General features: G+C 62.0%; 2 protein-coding genes across 9 annotated transcripts in view; both read left to right on the forward strand.

Annotated features, from left to right (window-relative positions):
- The window catches only part of MLPH (melanophilin), a 36,276-nt gene extending 24,590 nt beyond the window's left edge, over positions 1-11,686 (forward strand). For 5 of the 8 annotated variants that reach the window (XM_053919255.2, XM_053919251.2, XM_053919252.2 and 2 more), the window contains 8 exons: positions 1,406-1,545; positions 5,618-5,800; positions 6,070-6,225; positions 7,569-7,661; positions 8,439-8,516; positions 8,871-8,928; positions 9,390-9,490; positions 11,078-11,686. In XM_053919255.2, the coding sequence (XP_053775230.1) occupies positions 1,406-1,545; positions 5,618-5,800; positions 6,070-6,225; positions 7,569-7,661; positions 8,439-8,516; positions 8,871-8,928; positions 9,390-9,490; positions 11,078-11,104 (836 nt within the window). In that variant the 3' untranslated portion in view covers positions 11,105-11,686. The remainder of the gene's footprint in view (positions 1-1,405; positions 1,546-5,617; positions 5,801-6,069; positions 6,226-7,568; positions 7,662-8,438; positions 8,517-8,870; positions 8,929-9,389; positions 9,491-11,077) is intronic. The other 3 variants (XM_053919256.2, XM_053919253.2, XM_053919258.2) reach the window with 3 other exon arrangements.
- Positions 11,687-12,221: 535 nt separating this feature from the next.
- PRLH (prolactin releasing hormone) lies at positions 12,222-14,566 on the forward strand. The gene is made up of 3 exons (XM_024564044.2): positions 12,222-12,234; positions 13,629-13,787; positions 14,382-14,566. The coding sequence occupies exons 1-3, from the start codon at positions 12,222-12,224 to the stop codon at positions 14,564-14,566; spliced, it is 357 nt and encodes a 118-aa protein (XP_024419812.2).

Consider the following 14,566-nt stretch of genomic DNA (forward strand, 5'->3'; position numbering starts at 1 on the left):
ACTCCTCCCTGCTCTCCCTGCGCTGGGCGCACCCCCAGCAACACTGGGGCAAACCAGCACGGACACCGGAACTGGCCATGTGGTACCCGGCCACCCCTCAGAGAGGACGTTGTTGCCGGGCAGGGATATGCGGGTTTTCCTGAAATGACTGAGACCAGTGGTCACCAGACCAGCTGGGGACAGGGCATCTCCAAAGCAGAGGACCAAGGGTGCCCCTGGGAACCGATGGCACGGGTCCCAGGGTGGGGCCACCTGCGCTGGTCCACCCTGGGCTCCCGGCTGTGAATCGGGAGGTCTGCAGGTGCTGGGAACCCAGATCTGCTTGTTGGATTTTGTCGCCAGACAGTTTGCTTTGTAATGAAATCCCAAGGTGCTGCCTTTTCTCGGGCCCCGAGGTAGTGTGTGTGCCGGACGGGCACCCCGGCTCCCCACGGATGCAGGAGCAAATCAGATCACAGAAGCCACACAGCCTTCCCACTAATGGGCTTTCGAGATGTTAAGATGCTGTCGGCCTGTCTCTGTTCTCCCTTCCCGTCCTATTATAAACCCTGATCTGATAAGCCACCGCCGTGAGGGTCCCAGGCGGCCAGTAAACGAGTCTGCATTGACCGAGCGTCCAGACCTGGACACGCTCATTTCCTCCCTAATCACCCATGTTGTGGGCTCAGTGGCGGTGTGACTGGTGGGGGGAGGCACAGAGGGACTGTACCACACCGAGAAATGTCACTTGGGGGTCCTGCAGTTCTGAGCTGCAAGCCCAACTCTGCTGACCAACCACTCTCTCTCGTTGATTCTCAGACCCATTTCTGCCCCCTCACTAACGTGCAGAGCCCGGCACTGCGGGGATGGTGAGAAAGGACTGTGTTGGGGTGTGGTTGGCAGGGTTATTGCCCCTGAGGCTCTTCCTTCCCTGCTGGGCCCCACCCCCCGTCTCCCGTGTGGCTGTGTGTATGCGTGGGTACTTTGTGGGGAGGACGTGGGGGTGGTGAGCTTTCCCCTCTGCGGCCCTGGGATAAGCATTTCTAGCCACACCGCAGGTGACTCCTGCCCCCCAAAGCCTGCCCCTCACCGTTCCGGCATCGAAACAGCCCGTAGTGACCGGTGTGGACAGGCTTCCTAAAGTCACCTCCACTCACAGGAACTTCCAGGAACTCCCACGTCAGCCACGCTCCACGGCTGGGCGCTCCGTGTGGTGCGATTACAGGACACTTGCTTTGCCCACGTGGCTTGCACGTCACCCAGGCCCGCGAGAGCGACAGGGCCAGGCCTGTGTCCCGCAGTCGGCGGTTCTCGGCCCAACATCAGGAACATACTCGTGTCTTTGATCTTTTTTCCATTGGAAAAACACGCCCACTGACTTTCAGTCTTTCACCCCAAGTGACCCGAGCTGACTCTCCCCCCACAGGGGTCCACACCGCCGGGAGTGAGCAGCCACCCTCCCAGTACCTGGTCGAGGCGGACACCTCCGACGAAGAGAGCGCCCGGGCCCTCGGGGCGGCCTCCTGCCATTCCCAACGTAGCAGCTGGGCTGCCTCCGAGAGCCAGGTACCCTGGCTGGGGAGGGCTCCTTCTGGTAGCTTCTACGAGGGGGGAGCCTTTTCACTTCAACACCCAGTCATAGCAGAGAAACCAGGCTTTCCGTATTTTAAAGCTACATGATCGCACAAGCCTACTTAACCGAGATGAGGATTGCCATCAAAACACACGTTTCCTGTCAGAGCGAAACCGCATGAGGGTTAGCCACCTTAAAGTGGACAGCTCAGTCGCATTTACTACATTCCCGATGCTGTGTGGTCCCCACCTCTGTGCGCCCCAAACACCCTCATCGGGTACTCCCAGGCCCCTCCCCAGCCTGGCAACCGCCGCCCCGCCCTCCGTCTCTGTGGGTGGCCCCGTTCTGGCTCTGTCACCGAATGGGACTCTGGAATCACACCATTTGTGACCTGTGACCAGCGTCTCACCCAGCATAAGGTTTCTGAGGCTTATGCACTTTGTAGCAGGGGTCAGCTCTTCATCCGTATCAGTGAAAACAGGCATTCGATACTCTGTCAGCCGTGTGTCTTTTACAACAGGGAGGAATGGCTTGTTATTTTACACCTGGAGCAGACTCTATGCAGGTTTTAAGAAAATTCGACTTAGCGTACGTGAGACCTGTTAACTCAGGGGGAACCGCTCACAGCGGAGGCTCTGATTCGTGACAAATCGCATCGCGAGGCACCTCTGGGCACCTCTGGGCTCTCTGCACTGAGCTGAAATCACGGCCCGTCCACAGACAACCGATTAGATCTGAGCACGGTTGTGTTTATGGGAGAACCTCGTGACCCCGAGGCCGAAACAGACTCAGCAGCCTCTGACGGGGCCCTGGCTCCTGTGCAGAAGAGAGTGGGGTTGGGCTGCTTTGTAACATGGCTCTTGGGGGCTCTGCTCTGGACAGAGAATCCCGAGCCACGGCTGTGCAGGCTGGCCTCCGGCACATTTGCGGGAGCCTGGGTTAGTGCTGCGCTGGCTTCCTCCACACACTGGCGCCAGGCACAGACCCCCACCCCGGGGCCCATCGTGGGAGAGTTGGAGGGATGCATTTGTTCGGCTCCCGTCCTGGGACCCAAGGCCGAGTTCTGGGCTGTCAGGTGGAGAGGCTTGCCTAAGGTGGAACAGGATAGAGACTCCCCACAGCATAGAGACCTCCCCGGGTTAGAGACCTCCCTGTGCAGCCCGACCACAGTGGTGGAGAAGTGCCCGGTGCCCTAGTCAGGAGACAATGGGAGGAAAACTAGAATTAAATTGTCAGCTTTCAGGAAGTTTCTACTTTAACCACTTTACTAACTTTCAGTTAAATATATATGCGGCTGATACTAATCCTCCCATATGCCTCCGCGAACTCTCTCCTTCGTGCTGGTGTCCTATCTCTGGAATTTTTTTTTCTTTTTTTATTTCTGTCTCCTCTATTTACTTCAATGAACATCTCACTGGGAACATGCCCCCTGCGTCTTTATGTTGGGGGACCGGGCAGGGTGAAGAGCTGCCCCAGTGCAGCGGTGTCCCCAGGCCACAGGGAAAACTGGGGCGAACCTTACAGGGCCTTGGTGGTGGGGCCGCTGTAGGCCTAGGGGTAGGGGAGCCCCCCACCTCTGCCCCCCCAGAGCAGGCTTCCAAGCCCAGAGTCCGGAACGCAATGTTGTGTTGGGGCGATCCGAAGGGTCCTCTTGTGGTCTGTTGCCTGCCCCTGCTTCTGTTCCCACGGTTGGACTTTCGGGGTGAGGCCTATTCAAAAAGACTTTCTCTACGTGATCGCCCAGGCCAAGGGGGGCCATAGATGGCACAGCGTGCCGCACGAAGGACCCTCCGTGGGGCTGAGATGGGGGGCAGGAAACGGAGCCCAGGCACATACCCCGCACCGTGGTGGGGAGTGAGCCCCCCGCTCCCGAAACCCAGCCCCCCAGGGACATTGATGCTGTGCTCGGGCCACAGACACTGGCTGGGTCTCCCCAGGGAAGCCTCGCCAGGGCCAAACTGCGCCTGTTCATTTCAACGCGCGGCCTGCCTGTGCTGTGCCTGTAGACTGTGAATGTTGGTTGGGTGCACGCACATTGAAAGCACCGGTTCGTCCTGAGTGTGACGGCCACAGTAGGTACATGTCTAGTGACACGATGACCCTGACGGCTGAGGCCTACACCGGGGACATGCGGCTTTGGGCAGAGGGCAGAGGCGCAGCCAGCTTCTCGGAGGCGGCCCCTGTGGACCGGTGCTGCCCCCAGACCCTGCCCACCCCCCCAACCCCAGGTGAGAATGGTCCAGGTTATCGATCTGCAAGTGACATTTCGCAGTGACACATCGGGCACTGGGTTGGGGGGGTGGGTCGGGCTCTTCCTTCCTGTCCAGGCCAAGGCGGCAGTCAAGGGTCCTGACTCCGCGGGGCACAAGGTTACCTGGGGCACAAGGTTACCTGCGGCCCCTGCCCCCGAGGGTGCTGACCACCGCCTCCTGAGACTCCGAGCGAGACCAGCCACAGTCTCAATCACTGACAGCCACGCGCACCAACGTGTGACGTTTCAGCCTCGCTCTTCTTCGGGCAGATCAGCCCGCTCAGAGCTCTCAGCGCCGTGAAGATCAAACCCATTACCTACCGAGCGAGGCAGAGGATCTCAGCCCCCAAAGGGCCATTGCCCGCTGCTGACGCCAGGTGGGCCGCGGGGACAAAGGCAGCTCAGAACAAGAATTGATTTTTCTCGTACTCCCGTCTGGGGGCTAATAGCTTCCGGTGCCTCAAGAGCCTGGTGACTCACGGGATGAGGAAGTCGAACTTTTAGCTCCTTCAGGTTGTCGCCTGGTGTGTCTTCTGGCCACAAGTGACCCAAGGCTCTTGCCAGACAACGGCTTCAGTTTGCTCAGCCCCCGTAGTTAATTGGCGCCTTCCTGTGCCGAGGAGGACAGCAGGCGCCCCGTGGTCAGACGCGTCACGTCACGGGCTTTCTGGTCCAGCGATCTGTCTCCCCAGCGTGCGCCCCCAGCTTTTGAGGGGCATTCCAGACCCCTTGGCACGAGACGATGGGAGTGACGGTCACCTGCTCCCGGTCATGGCCTGGCTGGTGGGGCCTTAGCCTTCCACCCACGTGGCCTGGGAAGGTGGTGCTTCCGAGGCGGTGGGAGCTCGGTCTCCCTGGTGGGAGTGGGCTGGGTCCCGGCCACCGCCTCTGCCCCTCTGCTGCGTAAGCGCACGTCAGCGGTGGAATGTCTGCCGGCCCACCCAGGGGCAGGCCCCAAAGCCCCTTTGTTAAAGCAGCTGGAGGTGCCAAAAAAAGCTCAAACTAAACAACTAAATGAGTGAAGAGTGTGAGCACCCCTTGTTCGCTGCAGCGTCAACACGCAGGCGGGCGAAGGAGATGGGTTCGCAGGCTCACACCCCGGAACATGACCCCGCCCCAGAGAGGGTGAAATCTCGCCATGTACGACAGCGTGGGTGGGCCTGGAGCGAATTACGCTGCGTGAAATAAGCCGGAGAGAGACAGTGCGACAGGGTTTCACTGAAACGGCAAAGCAAACGAACAAAATAAAACAGGAACAAACTCACAGATACAGAGGACAGAGAGAAGGTCGCCAAAGGGGAGGGGAGTGAGGGGCTGGGCAGGAAAGGGGAGGGATTAAGGTGCAGACTTGCGATCCTACAATGGTCAGGGGTGTGATCACGTACAGCGCAGGGGAGAGCCGTGCTTGGGGGAGGCGGGTGGGGCGCTACTGCCTTAGGGTGGAGATCACCCCTACCGTACAGAAGCGTTACATCAGTGTGTGGTACACTTGAAACCAGCGTCTTATTGGATGTCAACTGCCATCAGAAATAGACTTACAAATAAATAACTGGTGGTCTTAGACAGCCGTGGTGCCGTCGGGATCTCGGGAAGGGCCCGCCGGGCAGAGCCGGTTCTGGAGGCGAGGACCGGGCCCCACATGTGCACCCTGGGCAGGCTCCCGGCTCCCAGCCAGGATGGGGGAGACCACGGCTGCAGGAGGAGCCTGGGGTTGTGGGGGAGGGCTCGGGACGGGCCGCTGCACAGAGCCCCCCTCTGGGCGTGGTGCTCACAGAGGACCCCCGAATGCAGACCCACCCGTGTGTTCCCTTCAGTGTCCAGGTGCCCACGAGCCCACGGATGCTGACATGGAAGAGGAGACCCTAAAGAGGAAGCTGGAGGAGCTGACCAACAATGTCAGCGACCCAGGGGCCTCGTCGGAGGAGGAGGGGAAGGGCGAAGGGGCGGAGCCGGGCAGGAGCACTGCCTTGGAGCACCTCCCCAGGACGACACCGAAGGTACGGCCCCACCAGCAGTCTGGACAGGAGTGGGGCCCCAGCTCAACAGTTTGTGGCTAAGCCCCCAGGCCAGCCCAGGGCAGGCAGTTGACCCCTGGCGGTCCCTGAGGGGGTCCTTCAGTGGCCGCACAGGTGTCCAGCCCCCAGCTGACCACCTGCCAGCCCGCTCCAGCAGTGAAGAGAAAGGGGGTCGTAGGAAGGAGGCCTTTGCTGAGGGGAACCTGTGGTCTCTCCTGCCGGCGGTCACGTTCACTGCTTCCCTTTCCCAGGTGACCACGCCTGCAGGCCAAACGCATAGGTGGGAAAAGAGCCCCCCCGGCCCTCGGGACCCTGCCCAGACCGCCAGGACCCCAGACGAGGCGCTGTCAGAGCTGGAAGACAGGGTGGCCCTGAGCACTTCCAAGGTTCAGCAGGCGGAGAGTGAGGTGACCCCATGGCCCCAGGGGGCAGGTGGCTCCCCAAGATAGACAGTGGTGGGCCCCGCAGGTCTGACGACAGGGAAGCCACCCCCAACGGCTCACTCAGGGGAGCCCCTGTGGGCTCCAGACTTGGGGGGTCCCTGTGGGTGGTGCACTGTGCCACCCTGTGCCCCACCCGTCCTTCTCCCCTTTGCTGTAGTGAGGGACAGGCGGGGTTTGTAGGCACAGGAGGGAAATGCTGTCACTCACCATGCCCCACCCCGTGGGAGGGGCTTCTCTAGAAGCAGGCTTAGATTTTAGGACCACATTCTGGCCCGAGGAACAGGGGAGGGAGCATGGGCCCAGAGCTATGGTTTGGAGGTGGGGGTGCCAGGGGCTTACAAAGGTCAGAGGGCAGAGCCAGGCCTCCCAAGGACAGCCAACGCTCGGCCCTCCCCCGGGGGCCCACAGACAAGAGAGGGTCTGCCGGTAGGGCCATCCCCACTTCTCTGCTCACGGTGTCCTCAGTCCCCAGAAGCTCGGGGCAGGTCTCCAGAGCCCTGCTCGTTAGGGGAGCCAGCCAGCCCGAGCACTTCCACTCACTCCCGGTGCTGGGCAAACGATTTCCAAACCAGCAGCACTGTGCCCAACACAAAAGGCACAGCTGGGACCACCTGAGACCAAGCCCCTGCCTCCACGGGCCTTGGGCTGCAGTGGGCGGGGATAGACCATAGACCGGGAGCACTGTGCTCACAGGGAGTGAGGGGCGGGCCGAGGAGGCAAGGTGTCCGACTGGGCGTTTCAGGAATCAGCTGCGACACCGGAAATGGGCCATGGGGAGGGGTGGAGGTGGGGGCTCATCCAAGGGGAGGGAGACTGCAAGGGCCCTGAGGGCCACAGGGGAGGGTTTGGGAGCCACTGGAGGGACCTGACAGGGGTGATGGGCCAGGTTCCTGTCTCTTGACGTTTCCTCTGGCTGCTGTGGGAGGGCAGCCCGTGGGGGGTGAAGGGTGGGCGAGGGTGATGCTGAAGGGGCGGAAATGGTGCCCAGAAAGCACAGCGTCACTCCTTAGCACCCCGGCGCCCGTCTCCCCCAGTCACTGCCCCTCTCCACCCCTACTGGGAGCCAGACTGCCCGACACCCTCCCGAAGTGTCCAGAGTCCCTTGCTCCTGCCTGGGGGTGGCCCAGCCCCTCCCCTACAACCGTGCACCTGAACGGAATGGGGCCCCCAGGAAATGCAGCTGGGTGGGACCCCAATCTTAAGGGAAACACAGTACAGTTGGTGAATCGGGGTAGCTGCTCTTCCAGTGCCATGCCTCTGAGATGGGACATCTAGGTGACATCGGTCCGTTGTCGGCCATCCCCTAGGTTTCAGACATCGAGTCCAGGATCGCAGCCTTGAGGGCCGCGGGGCTCACGGTGAGGCCCGCAGGAAAGCCCCGGAGGAGGTCCAAGCTCCCGGTGAGTGGACACCACAGGGGCCCCGGGGGGTTGGTGCCTGGACACCCGGCCAGGAGCACAGCGTCACCCCAGAGCCTGAAACCGAGGGCCCTGGGCTGCCACCTCCCCTCTCCGTGAACTCGGTGTCCTAACAGCCATTGGTGACCTGTGCCCTGTGGGAGCTCTTTCTGTCTGTTATTCGCTGTCCTAACTGGGGAAAGTGCTTTCTGAGGGGCCCTCAGCTCCTACCCGAGGGTTTCAAACACACCCACATGCACACAGTTTGAAGTGCAAAGGGCTCGGCTTGAAAGACAGCACCTCGTGCTGACACGGGTGTGGCCAGGACAGGTGGGGGGAGGACCGGAGGGCCCCGCCACACCCTTCTCTCCCGGGCACGTTGGGCATGTCGGGCATGTCAGGAGCATGCAGACGAGATCGCCCCGGTGAGGGAATCCGGCTGAAATGAAAGATGCTCTGGGAGAGTCTCACCCAGGGGTGCCAGGCAGGAGCAAGCCGAAGTTCACGGAAACGGCCAGTCCTTCTCCAGTATAAGTGCATGCGTGCAGCACCAGGGACACTCACTGAGAGGGTTTGCTGTGTGTCTGGAGCTCTGAGCAAACTGGGCGTTCTGTACTTTGACCTGCTGAGCCGGCCACCTCATCCCCGAGCGCAGGGTGGTGTGAGGGGCAGGCGCTCCAAGCGAGAGTGTTGAGAGAGCACGTCCACCCTGCACCCGGCGCCCCCGGGGCTGGAGGTCCCTGGGCAGGAACCACGTGTGGCTGCTCCCTTGTCCTCCAGGTGCTCCTCCCCCGACGTGCTAGGACACCTGGCCTGAGCCCCACGCACCCACCTGCAGGCCCTGCGGACGAGGTCAAGGTGTGTGAGTCCCGTTGACTTCTAACGGCTGGACAACAAGTGGAAGTCCAGAAGCATGACAGGTCCCCGGGGTGGGGGAGAACTGGTTGGTGGCCTCGGAGACGCACTGAGCCGAGGGTGGACGTGTGTGGGACCCTCATAGCTCACGCCCCCCGAAGCTCCCCCAGAGCTAAGTGTCTCTTACATCCTGGCACTTGGTGCTCAACTGATCGATAACTTGCATTTTAACATTGAGAAAAGTTCTGATATTGCCCAAGGACAAAAGCCAGTCCACCTGATTATTTGGAATCTGGAAGAACGATAAGTCCTGGGATTTCTAAAAATTACAATTGAGAGACATCTTTTTCCTTCCAGGTCATGGCTGTGCCCTGCCTTCTGGGGAGGAAGTTCAGTAATTCCCCTGAAGGTCAAGGTAAGAGTCGCCTGCCTCCCTCACCCCATGGGCGTGGAAGGGGGGCTCTGATTTTCTGCGCAGCCAGTGGGTCCCAGCAGCTGATGCCCCTGCCCCTGAAGGACACTCCCGCCGTGACTGACCTCAGGTCAGAGTCCCGAGACCCCTCAAGCCCACTGTCGCGTCATGGAAGTAAAGGAAAGGGGGGGGTGCCCCCACACTAGTGCCGGCAGTGTTTCTGGGGCCCCAGGGCGGCAGGATGTCAGGCTGGCTCCAACGCCAAGGACAAGGGGGGACCAAGCTCTTCGTCTGCACAGCCGCTAACACGCGAGGGCTTTGTTGAAACTGCTTGGTGCTCTGGCAGCTTCTCGAAAGGACAGGCGCCCGTGTTGCTGCCTCTTTGTTCGTTTCTTGGGAGGCGAAGACTCTTGTTTGGGGTGAGTGTGTGACTAGTAAGCACGCCCCCTGTGTCTTCCCCAAAGGCGAAGACGGCGAGTCCTTCGATCGGAAATCAGTGTACGGCGGGTCCTTGATCCAGAGGAGCCCCAACGGCAGGAGGGGGGCCGCCCTCCACAGCTTCGCGGTAAGGTTCCCCCCGCTCCCCGAGCTGTCTGCGGTGTTCTGTGGCCGGTCAGGTTGCTCCTTGACAGTAAGTCGTCCGAGGAGAGAAAAGTGGGGTGAAGTGACGTGAAAAGGGAAACTGGCGGAAGACTTAGAGGAAAACAAAACATTTCTCAAAGGTACCAGATACGTCAATGATGAGCCTCTGCCGGCCCCGGGGCGGGTCTCAGCTCGGGGACAGCGACAGTCCGTGAGGCAGCGAGGACCCTGTCCCCACCCCCACTGGCCAGCCCAGTGTCGTAAAGGCCACTCAGCCAATGTCACATGCAGATGCTGGGGTCAGGGCTGCCCCCTGACTTTCGCGGGAGGGGGACGCTCTCCAGAGCTACTGCCCCAGGCCCCTCCCCAGCCTGGGCAGCATCGGGCTCTGTCCAGCAGGCTGGGCACCTCAGTTCCTGCGGAAGTGTGGCCTGAAGGCCCTTCTCTGACACCGAAGTCCCCGCATTTCCAGCAGCATGAGAGCCACTCCCCTCACAGGGCACTTCCTGCCTAAGGCAACCCCAGCCCTTTTGTAAGCAGCTGACCTCTGGGGCCGTGAGGTCACGCCCACAGCCCCGGGCTGCCATGATGACCCACAACCAAGGTCCAAACACCCCGGATCCCAGAGCGCCCCACACCCACGTCCCACTAGCACCTGGCCTTCAGGCCACACCGGCCCCCCCCCCCCATGAGTCAGGCCTCCCAGCAGCCCCATGTGTCTGAGCAGAGACTGGCTGCCCGGGAGGCGGAGCTAGCGCCCCCTGCTCCTCGGGGAGCCGCTTGTGAAAGGACGTCCAAGGGTCTCATCACAGAGACCCGCAAAAGCAGGGGCACATGCACGGCTGTGGTGGGCCTCGTCTTGGCAACAGGGAGGTGGGGAGCGCATCCTCAACGCGGCCACCGTCAGTCCACCCCACATGATGGGGCACACATGCGGGGAGGTGACCAAGGGCGGGGACTCCCTGCGTGGCCCGGCTTAGCCAGAAAAGAGGCCATGTGGACAGCGTCCAGAGCACGGCCACCCCCGCGGAGGCCCGAGGACAATAAGTAAGAAGTTGTCAGTGAGGACTTGAGGGAGGAAATGCTTCCAAGCGAGAATGTGTCTCCCACGTGCAGAGCTTTGAAAGGGCCAGACACTTTGTATCAGTTCACCCGCTGTGATGGGGGCTGGTGTGCCCACCAGATCTGCGGCCAGGGTGGGCCAGGGGGAGGGGGAGGGGGGCGGCGGTGAAACCCCAGCAGGCTGACTCTTGCCTTCTGACCAGCGTGTCTGTGTGTGTCACTGTGTGCACTCGTGTGCATGTGTGTGCTCACACCCATGTGCTTCTACATGCACACTCAGATGTCTAAGTTCCTGTCTTCCTCTGTGTACAGCCGTGTGTGTGTACACGTGTGTGCCTACTGCTCTGTGCACACTTACTGTGCACATGTGCATCTGTGCGAATACTCTGCACACTTATGTGTGTGCGTGGCACCTGTGTGCAGCCCTCTGTGCACATTGTTGTGCAGGTGTGCGTCTGTGTGCACACCTATGTGGCACCCTTACTGTGTGTGTGTCCGTGCTTTGCAGAAACCCGTAATGACCCACCAGCCCTGAGGGGCAGAGGGCCGTCCGGACGGTGCAGAGCAGCAGAGAGCCCGCCTTGCTCTCCGCCGTCCTCGACGGAGCCCCGCCTGCGGAAGGACAGCAGCGCTCCGACCCGCAGCTGCACACGCGTGTTCTTTGACCACTTCCCCAGCCACCCCGGCCAGCCCGCTCTGACTGCGAGAAACGTCGAGGCTCCGTCTGTCCTTTGGGACACTGTCGTTCAGACTCTGCAGGACACACAGAAGACGCATTCACTGTGACCTTTCACCCGTCCGCCGCGGCCTTTCTTACGTCGCTTTCCCGAGTGGGGCGGAAGGGGACGGCAGCCATGCACCGGCCGCTGGTGTGTGTGGCCGGGTGTCGGGGCAGGGATGGGGGTTCTGTGGGTGTGAGTGCAGAAGGGAACCAAGACCAGAGACTGAACTCACGGTCCGCTGAGAAGCGAGAGAGGACCAGAGGCCCGCCCCTCCCCACACGTACCTGTTCAGCTTTTGTGTTCTGTTTCTTTCCAAATGCATACACGTTGCTTTGATGATAAAAATCAACAAATTTGTTTCTGATAATAATAAACGTGTCTATTTTAAACGTTAATGATGAAGACTGATCTTAAGTTACAGAGACAGGATGAGAGCGGCTGGCCAGCGGCGTGGAAGGACGCTGCTGTGGGGCCCCTTGGGAGTGACAGACGGGCCTGACACAGGTCGCGGACGGGTGGGACCGTCGAGTCAGGCGTGGGCGACTTCTCCTTCAGCACAGGTTACAGGAGGGCAGAGGAGTGGCTGCACCGTGCGAGCCGCCCGAACTACGGGCGCCTGGCTGGCCGCCCCCCGAAGGCCAGCGTGAAGGAGGAAGGCTGATGTGTTTTAAACCCACTTGGCCCAAATGCAATTATGTAACCCAGGAAGGGACAGACCACACCGCTAATGAGAGTCTTAAAAAAAATGGAAGAAAACAGACAAAAGACTCTGACGCCGCCTGTGAGGGAGGCGGGGACAGGGTGGTGGGCAGAGGGGTGGGGGGTGGGGGTGTCTGGGGGGTCGGGCTGGCTGCTTCTTCCCGAGGCTATAAAAGGGGTGAGCTGGCTGCTGACCGAGTCACCACCGGGGACACCGGCAGCGCCGCCGTCATGGGGAACCGCGGTGAGTAGCACGGGAAGCCTGTTGCTCTGTACTCCGTCTGCACATGGGTCTTCTGGCAGCAGCAGCGAGGGACTGGCAGGGGCAGACAGGGACAGCCCCCCATGGTTCTGTGTCTGAGAGCCGCCCCTGCTGGCCCAGGGCTCCCCTCGCTCGAGCCCTGTCCAAGGTGGAGGCAGAGGATGAAGGCCACCTGCACCACCCCAGTGAGAATGCAGACGGGGGTCCCACGGCACCGACAGCAAACCCTCCACTCGGGGAAGCAAGCCCGTGGGGACTGACCAGGAGCCAGGCACCTTCCACCAGCCGAGTGCTGCCCTTGGGGACCGGGGAGCACAAACAGCCCGGCCCCTGTGCCCACATCTCTTCACATTCTGCTCCCCGTAGCACCCCCGTCACCTGAGCTGGGGTCCCCCACCCCACGTGTGACACCCCACTAGCTCTCTAAACAGGAAAGGGTGGGCATTTTAAATCACCAGACGGACAGCACCTTCCTTGTGGCTCAGGGACAGGCTGGAAAGTCAAGGTTGACAAGAGGCGTCAGCCCTGAGGCATGAGGGTTAGGGACTCCGGCTGGAGGGGCTGCCCGGTCTGCTGGGTGGGTGCGTCCGGCAGGTCACTGCCTCCCCCACAGCATGTCCCCTCCCCCCGACTGCCCAGCATGTCCAGCAGGTCCCACCTGCTGCAGGCTCATCTCGGACACTGCGGCTGGCCCTGGGGTCATGGGAGGGACATGCTCTTAGTGAGGTCAGAGGATGCTGACCTCCTACAGTGCCCAGCTCTGCCCACGTCCCCCCTCAAGCAGGGGTGAGGGAAAGACCCTGAGCCTGGTCCATCCCAGCCCCGCAGCCCCCCAGAACTGACTCAGGTTGCGGAAGTGCTCCCTCCCCCGCTGCAGCTCCTGGGGCTCCCGCAGGCAGCTCCCCACAGACCAGCTCACCTCTGCCCTCCCCGCCCCAGCCAGGGCGCTCCGCACACAGCCCTGCAGGGACCTCCCACCCCTCCTGGTCCCCTAGTGCAGACAGACTGACGGACCGAGCTGCTCCAGGACAGCCCACCGCTCTGCGTCCATGGCTCACACACCACCCGCTCCCTCTGATGGCAGAGCCTGGCAGAGGCTGACACACTCGGTCACCTCACTGAGTGCTCTCTGTGCAGAGGTCAGAATGGGCCGGGAGGGGCCCTTCCAGGGTAGCCCGCTGCCTCTGTGCTCACCCCCGCCCCCCGGACAGAGCCGGTAATGCACACACTCACACACACTCAAGCACACGCCTGCCAAACCCGCACACGAGTGCATGCACACACACTTGTGTGCACACACACAGTGCTCACGCTATCTAGGCCCCCAGCTCCGTGCCCTCCGAGAGCGTAACATGGCTCCTACCCCTCTGCCCCAGGCTGTGCCCTTCCATGTGGGGCCCCACCGCCAGCTGGGCCTCAGCGAGGAGCCAGGGGAGCAGAGCTGCTGAAGGCCTGGCTCCTGTGCCTGCTGCTGCTGGGCCTGGCCCTTCAGGGGGCTGCCAGCCGAGCCCACCAGCACTCCAAGGAGATCCGCAGTAAGTGCCCAGCCTGGGCTGGCCTCCTTCACCCTCCCCTCCGCACCCGGCCCTGCCTAGGGCCACCTCCTCACGTGGGGCACTGCCCTCGCTAAGTACCCCAGCTCTGGGGGGCCGGGGGCATTAGCCTGCTGTTCACCAGCCCGCAGCCCACATGGCCCTGCCCCCTGCTTCCCAGCATCCCTGCCCAGCACACCTTTGAGGGGTTCCCTTCCCACCACCAGGGTGGCCTGGGGCCAAGCAGGCTCTACCCACCCCCAGCACAGGAGTGGGGGCATCAGGAAGGGGCTTGGTCCTTGGTCTTGGTGTGAGTTTGGATTCCTATTTCCAGAAGTTACCCCACCACCCCGAATTGGCCCTCTGGGTGCCCCTCCTATGCTGGGCCCCAGCCTGGCCGGGGGCCTGGGCAGCGGTGAGCTCAGAGCCCTGTGGGCAGTGCTGAGTGTGTGTGCCGGGCCGGGCCACAGTCGGGCGGGAGCCCACACCACCACACGCAGGACCCCGGGCACCGGGGCGGGGGGGCGGGGCGGGATGCAGGCGGGACCCCGGGCACGCAGGGGACATGGGCACAACTGCTCTGCTCTCTCCTTCCAGCTCCAGACATCGACCCCGCCTGGTACACGGGCCGCAGAATCAGGCCTGTGGGCCGCTTCGGCCGCAGGACCGTGGCCCTGAGGACCATCCCTTGGCTGAGCCTGTGGCACCAGCGGGCAGCTTCCCCCTGGAAGGAGGCGCAGAGCCCCCCCAGGGTGGCTGACAGCCGAGCACAGGAGGAGTGA

Source organism: Desmodus rotundus, chromosome 2 (assembly GCF_022682495.2).
Source record: "Desmodus rotundus isolate HL8 chromosome 2, HLdesRot8A.1, whole genome shotgun sequence".
Lineage (NCBI taxonomy): Eukaryota > Metazoa > Chordata > Mammalia > Chiroptera > Phyllostomidae > Desmodus > Desmodus rotundus.

Bases quoted from the DNA above. Each gene is read 5' to 3' on its own strand.
- PRLH (XM_024564044.2), top strand. The intron at 13,788-14,381 runs GTAAGTGCCCAG...CTCTCCTTCCAG, and splicing joins GCACTCCAAGGAGATCCGCA to CTCCAGACATCGACCCCGCC.